The sequence below is a fragment of the Balaenoptera physalus genome, assembly GCF_965194825.1.
Source record: "Balaenoptera physalus genome assembly, chromosome: 10".
NCBI lineage: Eukaryota > Metazoa > Chordata > Mammalia > Artiodactyla > Balaenopteridae > Balaenoptera > Balaenoptera physalus.
In genome coordinates this window covers 62,277,209-62,296,527 of record NC_138889.1, presented here as the reverse complement: position 1 = coordinate 62,296,527, position 19,319 = coordinate 62,277,209, and the positions used below count along the sequence as shown (strand labels likewise).

Sequence of the window (19,319 nt, the reverse complement as noted above, 5' to 3'; positions counted from 1 at the left end):
TTTCTGATAACCATGTTTTTAAGGTTTCACACAGTTACTTTATCTTAAAATAGTAAGCTTTAAAAGAATTGACATAGGGCTTCCCTGGTGGCGCAGTGGTTGCGAATCTGCCTGCCAGTGCAGGGGACACGGGTTCGAGCCCTGGTCTGGGAAGATCCCACATGCCGCGGAGCAACTAGGCCCTTGAGCCACAACTACTGAGCCTGCGCGTCTGGAGCCTGTGCTCCGCAATGAGAGAGGCCGCGATGGTGAGAGGCCCGCGCACCGCGATGAAGAGTGGTCCCCACTTGCCGCAACTAGAGAAAGCCCTCGCACAGGAACGAAGGCTCAACACAGTCATAAATAAATAAATAAATAAATAAAAGAACATGAATTTCTAAAAAAAAAGAATTGACATATAACTCACATACCCCAGTGGTTTTTAGGATATTCACCAGGTTGTACAACCATTACCTCTGTCTCATTCCAGAACATTTTCATCACCCTAAAAAGAAACCCCATACCCATTAGCAGTCACTCCCATTTCCACCTACCCCCTAGCCCCTGGCAACCACTATCTACTTTCTGTCTTCATAAATTTCCTATTCCAGACATTTTGTTTAAATGGAATCATATAATACATAGCCTTATACATCTTACTTTTTTCACTTTGCATAATGTTTTCAGGGTTCATCTATGTTGTATCATGTACTAATTCTTCATGCCTTTTTATGGCTGAACAATGTTTCATTATATAGACATACTAAAATAGTAAGCTTTTATCTTGTGAAAAATCTTTAATTTTTAATAGTCCTTATCATAAACAAATCTCTTATTTACTAAATAATACCGTGACAACCTGATACTCCTACAGAGAAGTGCTAAACATCCCCATAATGCCATGTTTGCATGTGTGAAGAGCTGAAAGAATGCTCCATGGCTACAATTAGATATTAATAACTAGGAACTGGGGCATGGTCTGAAAAAAGACAACTGTGTTTAATGGGCAAATGGGATGGATTATTTAAAAGAGGAGTCAGGTGTAAGGTATCTACATCCAAAATGTTCATCCAAAACAATGAAACTTGGCCTCAGAAAACTGATCAATGAAGGGAAGCCCAAGAGTCCCAGGGTGATATTAAGCACTGAAAGGGTCTGCTAATTTGAATATTTTGAGAGGAAATGAAACACAGTAGGTCAAAAGTTTTCCTGAGGACTGCAAACCACGTGGATAGGATCTCAGTATATTCACACAAAGTGAACACCATGGGTACCTGTACATGAGCACATATGCATGCACACATGTGTGTGCATACACACACACACACACACACACAGAAACACAAACACATAGTCACTCACTCCTTATATCCCTACCCTTTAAAGGACATCTCTCCTTAGTCTCGGGTAACCAAACATCTTATAGAGATTACTTAATTCATTTTCATTTATAAAAGGTTATTAAATTAAATTACTTTCTATATGTGCCACAATATCAGATGAATTTTGTGGCAGTTCATATCTTTAAAGGATTTCTCAAAAATCTCATCAGAAAAATCTGGTTGATTCTATTCCTACTTGCTTTCTCCCTTTACATAAGTTTCTAAGATACTGTTTATCAAACAGTATTAGAGATAGCCTGTGTGCACACTGAAGAGATCTCTTGTGATCCTTTCTTCCCTAACATTCATTAAAACGACAATCAAATGTTTCCATCACCCAAGTGAACTGTTCCAAGTGAGAGTAAGCTGGGTTCTTCTTCAAAGGAAAATGCCTGCACATAACAAAATATCAAAAATATTTATTAAATAAAAGTCATCAAACTTAATTTGCAAAGGAATAGGATTTCCTTTCCAACTTTTAAAACAAATTTCTTCTGTAGAAATCCAATTTTCTGAGGTGGATTAAGTCATATACTTAAAAACAAGCTTAATAATAACCATGTTAAGAAAAGCCTTGATGTGATACATGCCCAGCTCTTTCTCAAGAGTTATCAGCACTGAGCAGACAGAGAAATTAATGTGTAAGTGTACATTAGGGCTAAGGGATCATACAAAATGACAAACTTGGATATTAAAATTCAGGATCCTAGTGAAGAAATTAAAAGTACGATTCCTGAGTATGACAGATACTAGGATAGATAGACTTGCTAATAACTTGAAGACAGGAATAAAAATAAAGGTAACTTAGATCAATACATTGAAGGCCTACAAACTAGTACATCCTCTGACCCAGTAGTCCTGTCCTGGAAATTCATCCTAAGAAGATAACTTTTGGGACTTCCCCAGTGGTCCAGTGGTTAAGACTCTGCGCTTCAGCTGCAGGGGGTGAGGGTTCAATCCCTGGTCAGGGAACTAAGATCCCACATGCCGCACTGTGTGGCCAAAAAGAAAAAAAAAAAAAAAAAGAAAAGAAAAGAACTTTTTAAAAAGTTAACTTTTATTACCTTAGTGGTAATAAAACAGAGGAATGACTAAATAAAGCAGAGTAAATGAAAAATTTATTCAGAAGTAAAAAATAATAAACATAAAGCTTGTATAGAAACATTAACAATTAATTTGGAAATAGAGGATGCAGAAAACAGGATATCCTAAAACAAATTATCCATGTATTAATTACAACTACTATAAAAACTAATTAGGCAAAGGAGTAGGGAACATCTATAAATAGTCTACTGAGGTGAAAAGTTGTATGTATTTTTCTGTAAGCCTATTTAAACATTAAACTCCAAGTATTTTTAAAGGATTGAATACGATTTGGAATTAGGAAGTAGTATATTCAAGTTCCTGCTCAATAATTTACTACCTAAGTCTCTCTAACATTCTTAGCCTCAGTTTCATCATTTGAAAAATAATAATATTTACATACCTAACAGGTTGTCATGAAAATCAAATGAGACTATAATGGATATGGTAGCAGTTTACAAACTCTAAAGTATCATACAAATGTGAATCTCAATTATTTCAAGGAAGGTAAACTCTAGTATAAATGAGAAAGATATGGATAAAAGCATAGCTAGTTTAATATAAGAATGACAAATGTTAACTAGAATTATTGAGGTGATCATTTTGCAATATACACAAATATCAAATGATTACATTGTACACCTGAAACTAATAAGTCAATTTTAACTCAATTAAAAAAAAAGAATAGATTAAATTTTAAAAAGCCATAGATCACTGTGGCTCTTGTTTTGATTTATAAGCAAATGTCAGCATACAGAAAATGATTTAGAAAAAGCCATGATATAATTCTCATTATAATCTTCACAACAGTCAGACGCTTTATAATTGTATCTGAAATTATCCCCAAGTATTATAAAAGAAAACTGATGAAGTAGAGAAAATTTTAAAAAGAACATGACCATTAAAATGTTACAGAGGGGGGACTTCCCTGGTGGTCCAGTGGTTAAGACTTCACCTTCCAATGCAGGGGGTGCGGGTTCGATCCCTGGAGGGGGAGCTAAGATCCCACATGCCTCACGGCCAAAAAACCAAAACATAAAACAGAAGCAATATTGTAACAAATTCAACAAAGACTTCAAAAAAAATTTACAGAGGGGTTAAAATCCAAATATATAAACAATTCATACAACTCAATATCAAAAAAACAAACAACCTGATTACAAAAATGGGCAGAAGATGTGAATAAACAATTTTCCAAAGAAGATATACAGATGGCCAAAAGGCACATGAAAAGATATTCAAAATCGCTAGTCATCAGAAAAATGCAAATCAAAACCACAATGCGATATGACTTCACACCTGTTAGAATGACTATCATCAAAAAGACCACAAATAACAAATGTTGGCAAGGATGTGGAGAAAAGGGAACCCTGTACTCTGTTGTTGGGAATGTAAACTGGTGCAGCCACTGTGGCAAACAGTATAAAGGTTCCTCAAAAAACTAAAAATAGAACTACCATATGACCCAGAAATTCCACTCTTGGGTATATATCCAAAGAAAATGAAAACACTAATTCAAAAAGATACATGCACCTCAATGTTCATAGTAGCATTATCTACAATAGTCAAGATATGGAAGTAACCTAAGTGTCCATCAACAGATGAATGGGTAAAGAAGATGTGGTATATATATATATATATATATATATATATATATATATATATATATATATATATATATATATGTATGTATGTGTGTACACACACACACACACACACACACACACAATGGAATACTACTCAGCCATTAAAAAGAATGAAAATTTGCCATTTGCAACAACATGGATGGACTTAGAGGGTATTATGCTTAGTGAAATGTAAGACAGAGAAAGACAACAACTGTATGTTAACATTTATATGTACGATCTAAAAAATAAAACAAACTAGTGAATACAACAAAAAAGAAACAGACTCACAGATATAAAGAACAAACTTGGTTACCAGTGGGGAGAGAGAAGGGGGCAGGGGCAAGAGAGGGGATATGGAATTAAGAGGTACAAACAACAATGTATAAAATAAATAAGCTACAAGGATATATTGTACAGTGTAGGGAATATAGCCAGTACTTTATAATAACTATAAATGGAGTATAATCTATAAAAATTTTGAATCATTATGCTGTACACCTCAAACTAACATAACATTATAAATTTTTGTATATATTATAAAATTTTATATTATAAATATTATACCTCAATTAAAAAATGTTACTGAGGGAGAATTTTAAGTCAAAATTGGTTGTGGGCTTCCCTGGTGGCGCAGTGGTTGAGAATCTGCCTGCCAATGCAGGGGACATGGGTTCGAGCCCTGGTCTGGGAAGATCCCACATGCCGTGGAGCAACTGGGCCCGTGAGCCACAACTACTGAGCCTGCGCGTCTGGAGCCTGTGCTCCGCAACAAGAGAGGCCGCGAGAGTGAGAGGCCCACGCACCACAATGAAGAGTGGCCCCTGCTCGCCGCAACTGGAGAAAGCCCTCACACAGAAACGAAGACCCCACACAGCTAAAAATAAATAAATAAATTTATTAAAAAAAAAAAAAAAAGTTGGTTGTGATCATGACAGAACAAGTTGTTTTAGACTATCTTCCTATAGTCTAGAAACTGTAAAAGTTAGACAAAAGAGATTTTTAGAAATAGCCAGCATTAAACAACAGCAATACACGCTGGACTTAAGGGACTGTGATATCTGGAAGAACAGAAGCACAGCTAGGTAAGCTCTACATTCACCTTGACTTTTCTCCTTAGGGCAATTGTTGAATCATGGCACAGAGATGTAGGATATAAACACAAAGTGGTTTTTTACTAGACTGTGGAAACAGAGGTTGGAGTTTGTGGATGCCCAAAGAGCAGGAACTTGAGAGGCCAGACCTGGAAAGAAGGGTACTACAGAGAAGCAAATCCAAAAATCTGCATGCAATTTCCCTGAGTCATCAGTTGACTTCTAAATGGCATGTGTATAGTGAAATTCCAAGAAATTCAGGAAAGAACAGTAGCTGAAAGGTTAATAAGCTGAGCAGTGAACAGAGGGATCAGAGAAGCTACATCATGTTGAGAAGACAAAGGTTGGAGTTCAAGTCTTGTCAAAGTAGAAAGACTTTGGTAAGCACCCCATACTTTCAGGTAAGACCCCAGGAATAAGGACATAAGTGAAATAGACCAGACTAAAAAGCCTAAAACCAGACCCTAACACAATCAAGGTGATCTGATAGTGTTCCATATGCCTGCTAGAAAACTTAACTCTCTTTGGAAATAGAAAACATCTTCCAGAACCTCTATAATTTTTATCCACAATGTCCAGGACTGTGAGGCCTACTAAACCAGTAGACCCAAATAACCAAAAACAAACAAAGAAACAGTAAATGATAAAAAGAGACCTATAGTGATTCAGATAGTGGAATTATGAAACAGAGATTAGGAGTGACACATTTAAGAGGATAAAGAAAAAACATGGAGAACTGCACCAGAAACATGGACTCCATTTTTAAAAAGTCAAATAAAAATTTCAGAACTGAAAAATATACTGAAATTCCAAAAGATAAGTTTTAAAAGCAAATTAAAAATAGCAGAACAGCATAGTAGAACTATATACAATAGGCAAGACACAAAAACAACCCAAGTGCCCATCAACAGACAATTGGGTTAAGAAGATGTGGCATATACAGGGAACTTTATTCAATACTCTGTAATGACTTATATGGGAATAGAATCTAAAAAAGAGTGGTTATACGTGTATGTATAACGGACTCACTTTGCTGTACAGCAGAAACTAAGACAATATTGTAAATCAACTATATTCCAATAAAAAAAATTTTTTAAAAAGATGTGGTATACACACACACACACACGATGAAATATAATTTAGCCATAAAAAAGAATGAAATATTGCCATTTGCAGCAACATGGATGGACCTAGAGAATACCATCCTAAGTGAATTAAGCCAGACAGAGAAAGACAAATATTGTATGATATCACTTATATGTGGAATCCAAAAAATAATACAAATGAATCTACATACAAAAAGCAGCAGACTCACAGATACAGAAAGCAAACTTATGGTTACCAAAGAGAAAAGGGAGGGGAGAAGGGATAAATTAGGAGTATGGGATTAACAGATACAAACTACTATATATAAAATGGTTAAGTAACAAGGATTTACTGGATAACATAGGGAACTATATTCAATGTCTTGTAATAACTCATAATGGAAAATAATCTGAAAAAAATATAAAACTGAATCACTTTGCTGTATACCTGAAACTAACAAAATATTGTAAATCAACTCTACTTCAATCAATTAATCAATCAAAACAAATTAAAAGAAAAAAAAGAAACAGAACAGAGTGTTAATCAGCTGCAAGATATCAGTGGAAAACATTCAGACTGAAGTGCAGAGAGAAAAAAGGGTATTAATACAGAAAATGCAGAAAAAGTACAAAAGACATGGACAGAGTCAAAAGGCCTAACAGCACAAAAGTCATAACGGGGAGGTAAATGGAATTATACTATTAAAACATTTTTATATTGTTCATGAAGTGGTAAAATACTAATTCACATTAGACTTTAATAAGTTAATTTAGAGTAAAGTTTGGAGAGCAGTAAAAGTGCCAATTCATGGTAAATTATAGTAAGTCAGAAAGGCATACTGGACTCTCTAAGGTAATTACTATAAGAATAACAAGATTATAAAATTAAAAAGCTAATAGTGGAGGAAAATTGATAACAAAAAGTGTAACATTACTCAATGTTACTAATCACCAGGGAAATTGCAAATCAAAACCACAATGAGATATTATCTCACACCTGTTAGAATGGTTATTACCAGAAAAACAAATGACAACAAACATTGACAAGGTTGTAGGGAAACTGGAACTGTTGTGCATTGTTGGTGGGAATGCAAAATGGTGCAGCTGTTATGGAAAACAGTATGGTGGTTCCTCAAAAAATTAAAAAAGAACTACCATATGATACAGCAATCCTACTTCTAGGTATTTATCCAAAAGAAGTAAAATCAGGATCTCAAAGAGATATTAGCATTCCCATGTTCACTGCAGCACTATTCACAAAAGTCAAAATATGGAAACAACCAAAATGTGCATCAATGCATGAATGTATTACAAAATGTGGTATATACATACAATGGAATATTATTCAGCCTTAAAAAAGAAGGAAATCCTATGCATGCATCCATGCAACAATATCGATGAACCTGGAGGACATTATGCTAGGTGAAATAAGTCAGTCACAAAAGGACAAATATTGCATGATCCCACTTACATGAAATATCTAAAATAATCAAACTCATGGACGCAAAGAATAGAATTGTGGTTGTCAGGTATTGGAAAAAAAGGAAGGAGGGAGTTGTTAACCAACAGGTACAAAATTTCAGTTATACAAAATGAGCAAGTTCTAGAGATCATCTGTACAAAAATACTGTATTGTACACTTTAAAAATCTGTTAAGAGGGTAGATCTCACGTTAAGTGTTCTTATCACACTAAAATAAAAAAGAAGAAAATAAAATACAAGATTATCCAAATATAGGCAAAAAAAAAAAAAAAAAAGCGTGGGGAGGAAGGGTTGGAGAAGTACAGGAAGAAAAATAGATGATTTCTGATCCTATGTGGAGTCAATTTGTTGTAAAGTTTGGGAAGTACAACTGGAGGAGCCAATAGTTGTGGCTATGTGTTGCTTTTCTTGCTCCATTGGGAACCTATCTCAATTTTCCTTTGGCGAATCATCTTTTCCCATTTTTAGTCCACGTAGTTTGCATGAAGACTGTAACCTCTGTAACCCAAGATAAGTTGATGAGCCTTAACTCTGATAGTTTTGTTAGAACTTTGGGGAAAGTGGAAAATGTGGGATTGCTAGCTTGCTAGCTTTGATATTTGTAAATCTGGCACTTTGGGGGGCACCACGTAGAGAGAGTTGCTAAACAATGAAGCCACTGGGGAAAGCAGAGCTAATGGATGGGAAGAAAGACTGAACTCTAATGTCATCATTTGAGGACCTGGATCCACCCCTGCCTGGATTCCATCCAAGCTGAAATGTTTAGTTATACATTCTCTTCTTGGCTTAAGCCAGTTTGAAGTAAGTTTCTGTCATTTGTAATTTCAGAGTCCTGACAGGTATGCTCAACATATACTTAGTGTTTAACAACTGCTTAAACAAACACCATTATTATCAGCTATAATATAAGTTAATTCACAGATATGAGGACTTGTCAAAGCTCACCAAACATTCTTAACATTCTTTGCCCAGGAATGTTAGTTAAATTCAGGTCAGAGAAGAGCACAAATGGTTTTAACTCTTTCAAAATATTCTGATATTGGGACTTCCCTGGTGGTCCAGTGGTTAAGACTCCACCCTTCCAATGTAGGGGGTGTGGGTTTGATCCCTGGTTGGGGAACTAAAATCCCACATGTCACATGGTGCAACCAAAAAAAAAAAAAAAAAAATTCCTATACTGAGAAATGTAGAACTTCCAATAATTCAATTACATTTGGTGAATGCATTGGCTAGTTGAAACATCGTATTTCCTCCCAGTTAGGAAGGAGTAGTATCAACTCGCTACCTCTGTCTCCCACCCTCTCTCTGCAGGCACTGATGGACACATACACACACAGTACTTTTTCTTCCATTAGAAAGCAATGTTTGGTCAGTGGTCACGTAGTTTATTCGCTAGGTTTGTTTTGAAAGAGATAATTTTGAGCAAAGATAAAACTGAGGCATTCTTATACAAATATGTTAAAACCCACTGATATTACGTGAGTGCTTGAAAGAGATACATTTAACATATTGATTTCAGGCTACTAAAATCATCTTTGGCAAACAAGGAAGATTAGTTTTTTTTGTTTTTGTTTGTAAAAAAGTAGTGACAATCCAAAGGACAATTAGAATCAAAACAATGGATGGCTTGCGAAATGTTATTTCCTTAAATAATCACTTTAATATTTTCTAAAGTATTAATACTTCCATAAGAAAAATTTAATTGCTTATTAGGCATCACGATAATCTCTAATTTTGTAAAACTGTGTCCTTTCCTAAAAGGACACAATTCAATCACCTACTTTCAATAGCAAGCTTTTCATAAAAATCACATTTAATAATGATTTTTTCTATGAATTTTAAAATCCTGTACAAAGAAACATATCTATTTAAAAACTTTTATGTAACCTATATAGCTAAACTTTAGAGTAAACTATTTTTGGTAATAAGTTTGCTATATATGGTCAAGATATGGTAACAGGGAAGAGCCAATTTTGACTCCATGTTGGATCTGTTTCTTTGACTTTAACCTTTGCTTTTCGTTGCTTTTGTTATTATAATCAAACATAATGGCCTGCCTCAGGGAACCCTGCCCCTCTGCCTGAATGTTAAACTAAAGTGCCTTTGTTCAGCTCACAAGGAGACTATCTGACTGGGCCCACCTGTGAATGGCTTCAGAAAAGAAGAAATTAACCCATCCCCTCCCCAATGCTGGCCAAGCCAGGCAAAACTAACAGCCTTTTTACTTTACTTCCTCACCTCTTCCCCCTCTCTGTTCTATAAAAGTGGTATCCAGACCCTGGTAAGATGGTTATTTTGAGACATTAGTCTGCCATCTTCTCAGTCTGCTGGCTTTCTGAATAAAGTCGCCATTCCTTGCCTTAACATCTCGCCTCCCGATTTACTGGCCTGTAGTGTGCGTAGCCAGCAAAGCGAGCTTAGACTCAGTAACAATGTGTCAACTTCCTTTAAATTATTATGCAAAATGGGTCAAGTTGAAACTGAGACCAATTTTCTCAAGACTTAGTGGGATTAATAACATTGTAACTATTTTAATATACACCAAACTAAGTGAATCTATTTACTTAAGCTGAAAAGTATTTGTAAGAAGTGTTTACTGAGCTTTCAGAATGTCCACAGATTCAAATTACACTCACCTTTGTCAGTTAATAAAATACAGTAGTTAGAAGGAACATGTTGAAATCAGAAAATCCATGTTAAAATCAGAAACATTTGGACCATATAGAAAAACTCAAAGTGTACAATGCAATTTAACATAATCTTGCAGATTATAAATGTAGCAGTGAGATATTAAAATGCATACAAGAAAAGAACAAATAGAAACGATACCCTTTTTAGTTGCTGTTCTTTTAGGCTTTTCACTGTCCTTGCAGGCTCAGAAATGAAGTTTTTATAGTTTTCACATATATTGATCCGAGACTGGGCTACCTGCATTGTTCCCTCGAGAAAAGATTTCCAAACAGGATACATGCTCCTAAATTCAAAGAGGGACAGAAAAGTATTAGGCAGAGGAAAGGAAGAATAAGTTGCCTAACCTTTTGCTCACTGGCTAGCACTGACAAACAAAATGAATGTTTTCTTTATAGTTTAAAGTGTATTTATATTGGTTCATAGGTAGTAGCATTTTTAGTATATATAACAAGTAGAAACTTGGAATACACTCTATTCCTCTATAGCTTGACAATGGGCTATTTTGATTCATTAGCTATTCTTGATACTGAAGTAAAGTGATACAAGGATTACAATTCTAGACAAAGCTAACACTATAAAAATTAGTGAATAATTCAGACTTTCCAGGCCTTTCACTGTTTCAGGAGTGTCATTATGAATATCAAGTTTCATTATTTCATTATGCTATTTTCCTGATTTTACAGATGAGGTAACTGAGGCTCAGATAGATTTAGAGTAGCGGTCCCCAACCTTTTTGGCACCAGGGACTGGTTTCATGGAAGACAATTTTTCCACAGACGGGGGGCGGGAGGGGGGAATATGGCTTAGACGGTAATGCGAGCAATGGTTCAGGTGGTAATGTGACCGATGGGGAACAGCAGATGAAGCTCTGCTAGCTCGCCCGCCCGCCGCTCACCTCCTGCTGTGCGGCCCGGTGATGGGTTGGGGGTAGCGCTGATTTAGAGGATCACTCTAGATCACAATAGAGTGTGGCAGTACTGAGATATAGACGAATACCTCTAAAGTACATTTTCTTTCAACTTACATAAACTGACGTGGCTGGAAAAAAAATCATGAACAACTGTTTATGTTCTTGAGAAGTCTATTTGTTAGAGAAAAGAAGTCTATGGTATCATTGCTCTACATCTGTTTCTCTGTTGTAATAATGCTTAGCCAGCATCACGTTGCGGCCTGGAGTCATTCCAAGCAAGTCCCATCACCTTTGCTTGATAAATGTGCTCTCAGAAATCTTTTGGTAAAGTCAAAGAATTATTCATCCTTTGCTTTCTGTGGCCAACTTCGTTTTCAAACCTTCTCTTCTGCTTTGCTAAATGCCTTAGTCAGTCCCAATATGCTCCTAAACTAGTTACAAACATATTTTATAACTTACCATAACAATGAATGGTACCTTGTTAAAAAGAGATACTTGCACTGATAGATTATAATATCCATCTCCTAAGATTTCCCTTCTTGTGTCACGTGGATTTCCTACTATAGCAATGTATGGGACCATGTGCTACATAAAATGCTAGCTGTGGGTCAATGGATGACAGTGTGAAAACAAGAAAAAGAAAATTTGCCTGGGTCTCCATCCTACTTGGAACTAAAAAAAACTTGAAGCTGTACTTCTCAACCAAGGGAATAAACAGTTTGTGTAATGGATTAGTAGTTTGAAATACACCAAATACATCAGTTTCGATGGAAATATTCACTTATTTAAGCAGAGGTATGTTACTTTCCCTTTGGAAAAAAGAGTCAGTGTGTTGGGCCAGCAAAAACTGTCAGCATAAAAGCAACGATGGGCTTAAGAAGAGCAAAATGAATACGAGACAATAAATGTTAACTAAACCTATTGTGGTAATCATTTCATCAATATATGTAAATCAAACCATATAGTTGTACACCTCAAACTTATACAGTGATGTATGTCAATTATTTTTCAATAAAACTGGAAAAAAAACCCAGCAAAATTAATGTCCTTCATGGCCTTACTGCATGACTACCAATGGAATCTAGAATGTAAACTCACCACAGAACCTCCTAAGCAGTCCAGATAATTGATTTTCTCAGAGAATGAACCAAGAGAAAAATTCAGTACTATGTTTTGCAATTATTAATTTATACTTAAAATATATTTTTAAATCATAATGAAAATGAGCAAGGACAATTATGAACTGTAATCCGAAGGAAGGAAGGAATAAAGGAAAGAAGGAAGGACAGAGGAGGGGAATAAGGAGGAAACTATGATCGCCCCTTAGGTAGCACCCTCTTCCTTTTACCTCTTCATCTAGTTGACTGCTGCTCATCCTTGAAATCTCAACTTAAATGTAACTTCCTCAGGGAAGTCTTGGGATCACCACCAAGCCAATGCACAGACTCAATCAAGTCCCTCCCTGTTATTTGTTCACATGGTTCTAGCACTATTCCTTCAATTACAAATATTTTTATGTTAATTGTTAATGTTTGTCCCTCTCACTATAGTAAAAATTTCATGAAGGGTATATGTCTTTCTCACAATTGTATTGTTATTTCTAGGGCCTAGCACATGGCCTAACCATTAGAAAGGTTATAATCAGTATGTGTTGAATGAATGGATGAATGTATAAATTATGAGGACTGTACAATAAAAAGAAAAGTCCTTTCATTACAGAGTTTAAAAAGAGATCTTTAGAGACTAGCAGACAAATAAATAGCAGGCAAACATATTCACAACAATGACACACCATGACTCACGAAATTCGGGTACCAGTCAGTCAGAAGACCTGGGTTCAAGTTCTAGTTTAACCAATATAATCGTATGTAGCACATCTCACTATACTTTCAGTTCCTCAACTGGCAAATGGAAAAATAACAAAAATACCAGCACCATGCACCTCACAGGGCTATTTTAACAATTAAATGAAAATGATGTGAAAATTCTTGCCACACAGATTCTTTTAAATGAATAAATAGTAATAGTCACAGAATTGTAGAAGAAATAGAAGTACTTCTTGTTAACACAACAGTGGTAGTTCCAATGGCAGTGGTGTTTTTCATTCCAATTGGGAAAAAATAATAATGGGTTATAGAGTGATTTTCTAAAAATTTTATTACACTAGGCTTCATATATATAATTTTGAAACATAAGGAAATGTATCAAGCATTTATGGTATTTTGTTATTCTGCTCAGTTCAGGAAATGAGGCTCAAAATTATATAAGAAAGGAAGAAAATTCTTTAAGAACCTATCTCATTCTAGGCACTATGTCATGTATTTTACATCTGTCATATCATTTAATCTTCATGACAACTTTGTAAAGTAGGCATTATCCCCATTTTGCAGAGGAGAAAAAGTAAGGCTTGGAGAGGTTGTGAAATTTTTCTACAGCTATTCACCAGGAAATAGTACTCTCATGGTCATAACCTAAACTTTGCCATTATCAATAACCACCCCTCTGCTCTAACACCAATTTAATCATCTAATCTCTGACCAACACCTCTTGTTTCCACTCACTCCCTTTAGGATTCTCACTTCAACAATTACTCAACCCTATCAGAGCCCACAATCCATTTCATCCTACCTCCTTTCCACTGTCTTTCACTCCCTCTCATAATCTCCCTTTACAGCTCCTTACCCAGCCTAGATTTCATGGTCCACCATTATGATCACCCTCTAATGTACACCCTAGCTGCGCACGGGCTTTCTCTAGTTGTGGCGAGCAGGGGCTACTCTTTGTTGCGGTGCACAGGCTTCTCCTTGCGGTGGCTTCTCTTGTTGCGGAGCTCAGACTCTAGGCACGCGGGCTTCAGTAATTGTGGCATATGGGCTCAGTAGTTGTGGCACATGGGCTCTAGAGTGCAGGCTCAGTAGTTGTGGCACACAGGCTTAGTTGTTCCATGGCATGTGGAATCTTCCCGGACCAGGGATCAAACCTGTGTTCCCTGCCTTCGCAGGCGGATTCCCATCCACTGCGCCACCAGGGAAGTCCTCTTTCGGTCATTATAATCTACAAATTCCAAACTTGGTTAAATCCAAAATTCTGTTTACACCATACCAATGTCTGTTCAACAGAACGTTGCTGGAGTAAACAATAATCATGCTGCCTAGTCTCACTTTCAACTGATGTCAAATAATCCCTTAGTGCCCCCCAGCAATCCTACTGTATTCCCCTAATCCACTTATTTGCTCACTCTTCTAGATAATTATTTCCCACCTTTTCCTCTCATCTCAAACCTCTAATATGACCACACTTTCAGCTGATAGTGAAGTATGAAGACAATGTCCACATGCTCCCTTCACATCTACCTATCTCCCTGCTTTTGCACCCATACACTGTGTCATCCCTCTTTTTACTCCAATGAATTACCTGTGCTCCGAAGGCCAACCCTTCACATCTGTACTACACTATATAACCTCTAACTCAACAGCAATCCAGTAATTGTGCTTTCCCCTACAATATCAACTTTTCCCTCTCTACTGGATCATACTCATATAATGTCTCGCATCTTAAAAAAAAAAAGAAAATCCCTCCATCAACCCTCCATTTCTCTCCAGCTACCACCCCAATGTCTGCTCCCTTTAACAGCAAAACTCCTCAAAAGAAATGTCTGAAATTACTGTTTCCACTTCTCCTCCTGGTCACTCTTGATTCAATTCAAATAAGGTTTTAACATCCACCATTCTAAAATTACTTGTCAAGGTCATCAAAGATCTCCCTGTGGCTAATACCAATAGTCAATTCAAGCTTTGGGTCTATTATTCAGTCTATCAGCATTACTGACCTAGTTTATCCTTCTTGAAATGCTATCTTCACTTGGCTTCTAGGATAGCTCTCTCTCTTGGTCTAGCCTTATCTCACTAGCCACAATTTAGGCTCTTTTGCTAGTTCCTCTTCATCTCATTGCCCCGTGAATGCTAGAGTGTCCTCACAGTCAGCTTCTTCTCTTCACACTCACTCTTTAATTTTATTTATTTATTTATTTTTGCTGTGTTGGGTCTTCGTTTCTGTGGGAGGGCTTTCTCCAGTTGTGGCAAGCGGGGGCCACTCCTCATCGCGGTGCGCGGGCCTCTCACTATCGTGGCCTCTCTTGTTGTGGAGCACAGGCTCCAGACGCGCAGGCTCAGCAATTGTGGCTCACAGGCCCAGTTGCTCCACGGCATGTGGGATCCTCCCAGACCAGGGCTCGAACCCGTGTCCCCTGCATTGGCAGGCAGACTCTCAACCACTGTGCCACCAGGGAAGCCCAACACTCACTCTTTAAATAAGCTCATGCAGTCTCATGGCTTTAAATACTGTCACTATGCTGACTATTCCTGAATTTTTAATTCAGACATCTTCCCTAACCCCTCAGTTGCCTATTTAACATATCCAACTTGGATATTTAGTAGGTATCTTAAAACTAACATGTTCAAAAACAAATTCTTGATTTCGTTAAAATCTGTTCTGTTAATCTATTCCATCTCATTGACAGCTACTCAAACCTCTAGTTGTTCAAGCCAAAACCCCTAGAATCATCATTGATTCCTCCTTTTTTTCTCATATTCCACATCTGATTCACCAAGAAATACTGTTCACTAGACTTTAAAAATATAATGGAATCTGATTACTGTCTATCTCTTCCACTGCTACTACCCTGGTTTCAGCCACCATTATCTCATGCCTGGATTACTATAATAGCCTAAATGACCTCTCTCTGATTTTGCTCTTGTCTCCCTAAAGTCTAGGCTCTACACAGTATATCCACTGCAGTGCCAACCACTTCTAGGTACTCTGTTTTCTTTTTACTATGCTTACTGTCCTTGTCACCAAGTGACAATGTTTAATTACTCATATGCTTATTGTCTTGTCTTCTTTCACTAGAATGAAGACTCCATGCAGCAGAAGCTTTGTTTTATTCACGCTTATATCCTCAGCACCTAGAACAGGGTCTGGCACAGCAGGCACTCATTCAATATATATTTACAGGAGGAAGGAGAGGAGGGAATGATGGAGACTAGATTCAAACCCAGATCTGTCTGGCTCCCAAACCTCTGCTCTTCTGCTGACATAAGATTGTTCTTGGTCCAGCATTACTATTAAAGAATTTTTAAAAAGAGTCTCTTCACTCTAATAAAGGTGTATACTAAGTTCTTTGTGTATGTCTTACACAATTTGTGCCTCATATTTCCTGTACCATTATTATTTTTTGTTAAAATGACTCATCTTTCAAACTAAAATATATGTATCTTACTACTTCATATTCCACTCTAATTGAAAAATAAAACTTGCCATAATAATTACGTTTTAATTAGTAAAATTCAAAAATATTGATCCATATACCACCTAAAATCACGCTGTGAACTATTTCTCATATGACTATTACACTGGAAAACAGAGAAAACCTTATCAGGGAAAATTTTTATTAAGAAATAAACCAACAAATTTATTTTGACTGTAGCGGTGGTCACACGAATCTACATATGTGATAAAACACCACAGAACTTAATATGCATACACCTACATACACACAAATAAGTACATGTAAAACTGGTGAATTCTAAATTAGATTGGTGGATTGTATCAATATCAATTTCCTGGTTGTGATGTTGTATTATAGTTACGCAAGATATTACTACTGGGGGAACTGCGTGAAGAGTACAAGAACACTCTTTGTATTATTTCCTAAAACTGCACATGAATCTATAATTTTTTTTTTAAGTGAAAACAAAAGTTTAACAAACAAAAATCACAGATCTACCCTTGGCCTGGAATACAGCACCACACATCAAGAAGACTCTAGAAAATGTGACAAGTTGAATTCATAATCTAAGATTAACTTACATAGTGACTGATAACAGGAGAAAGTATGGTGTTTAATAAATAAGTGTTCATGTATTGCTGTTTTTGGTAGTAGGAAGGGAGACTATCCTCAGCCTAGGTAACAGAAGTAAAGGCAGGGAGAATGACTGATACTCAGTCCAGCTGAGGTTTGATAAGAACTGCAGTACAACTGCAGCTTAAGGTGCCCAAGGGTTGGGGAACCAAGCATGAAAGAAGGAGAAATGGCCAGAAAGGAGGAAAGAAAGGTAATTTGGGGTCAGGATTCTTCCTGGCTTTTGATATCATAAAAAAATTTTTTTTTTAATTTCATACTATTAGCAAGGAGAAACAATAGAAGATTTTCAAGTAGGTGGTGAGAGTAGGCCTATTTTACAAAGACATACAGACGTACAGGTTGGTGGTACTGTGGCAATGAAATCGTGAAGGGGAGAGATCACAGACAGAGAAGCAGCTACTTAACATTCCTAAGAGAAGATGAGGTCTGAAAAGAAGTCACAGTTGGAGGCAGCTGACTTGTTGGTTCCCAAGCTGAAGAGTTAATGAAAACACAGATCATTACTAGTTTATAGGCAATACTTAAAGATAGAAATATAGATAAGATTACTCAAAACAGTCACAAGAGAGCTGAGGGAACTCCAAGAAATATTTACATAGAAAGGACTTGCTATGGTCTGAATGTTTGTGGTCCCCTGAAATTCATATGTGGAAATCCTAATCCCCAAAGGTGATGATGGTATTAGGAGGTGAGGCTTTGCAGAGGTGAAGGCAGAATAGTGCCCTTATAAAAGAGACCCCACAGAGCTCTCAAACCCCTTCTACCAAGTAAGGGCACAGCTAAAAGTTGAAAAGTCTGCAACTCAGAAGAGGGACTTCACCAGAACCTGACCATGCCGGCATCTTTGTCTTGGACTTCAGTCTCAAGAACTGTGAGAAATAAATTTCTCTTACTTATAAGCCACCCAGTCTGTGGTATTTTGTTATAGCAGCCTGAACAAACTAAGACAGGACTGAAAAACCTGTCCTCAAAGATTTAAACAAACAAACAAAAAAGGTCTAAGAGAAAGTAGTATTACAGAAGTCTAGTTTCCAGGCAAATGGGGGTGGGTCTAATGGCATTAAATGGTGCATGTGTCATCAGACTGGCGAAAATTTTCAAAGATTGACCATGTGCCCTGTTGGTAAAAAATAAAAAGAAATGGGTAATTTCAAATCAAATTTGAAGACATGTAAAATATACTAAGACAGAGTTTATGAAGGTTAATTTATAGTTTCACATTTTAAATGTATAAACCCTTTGACCCAGCATGTTCCCCTCTAAGAATTAACCCTATAGATATACTTTCACAATGCACAAAGATATAACTATGTGCATACATGAGTTATCCACTGTAGCACTATTTGCAATAGTAATAAACTAACTACCAACAGAGAAATGGATAACAAAACTATGATTTACCCACACTATGGCACTAACATAGCCATTAAAAAGAAGAGGGGACCTGAACAAACCGACTTGAAGGGACATCTAAAATAGACTCCTTAGAAAAGGGAACCCTCATACACTGTTGGTGGGAATGTAAACTGGGCAGTTACTATGGAAAACAGTATGGAGGTTCCTTAAAAAACTAAAAATAGAGTTACTATATGATCCAGCAATCCCACTCCTGGGCATATATCCGGAAAAGATGAAAACTCTAATTCAAAAAGATACATGCACTCCAATGTTTGCAGTGGTACTATTTATAATAGTCAAGACATAGAAGCAACCTAAGTGTCTATCAACAGATAAGTGGATAAAGGAAGATGTGATTGATACACACACATACACACACACACACACACACACACAATGGAATGTTACTCAGCCGTTAAAAAGAATGAAATATTGCCATTTGCAGCAACATGGATGGACCTAGAGATTATCATACAGAGTGAAGTAAGCCAGACAGAGAAAGACAAATACTATATGATATCACTTATATGTGGAATCTAAAAAATAATACAAATGAACTTATTTACAAAACAGAAACAGACTCACAGACAGAGGAAACAGACTTCTGGTTACCAAAGGGGAAAGAGGAGGGGGAGGGATAAATTAAGAGTATGGGATTAACAGATAC

At 36.6% G+C, this 19,319-nt stretch overlaps 1 protein-coding gene across 6 annotated transcripts in view; it reads right to left on the bottom strand.

The window, feature by feature from the left end:
* The window catches only part of FCHSD2 (FCH and double SH3 domains 2), a 319,223-nt gene that overhangs the window by 159,076 nt on the left and 140,828 nt on the right, over window positions 1-19,319 (bottom strand). For all 6 annotated transcript variants that reach the window (XM_082411265.1, XM_082411263.1, XM_082411261.1 and 3 more), the window contains exon 5: window positions 10,560-10,704. In XM_082411265.1, the coding sequence (XP_082267391.1) occupies window positions 10,560-10,704 (145 nt within the window). The remainder of the gene's footprint in view (window positions 1-10,559; window positions 10,705-19,319) is intronic.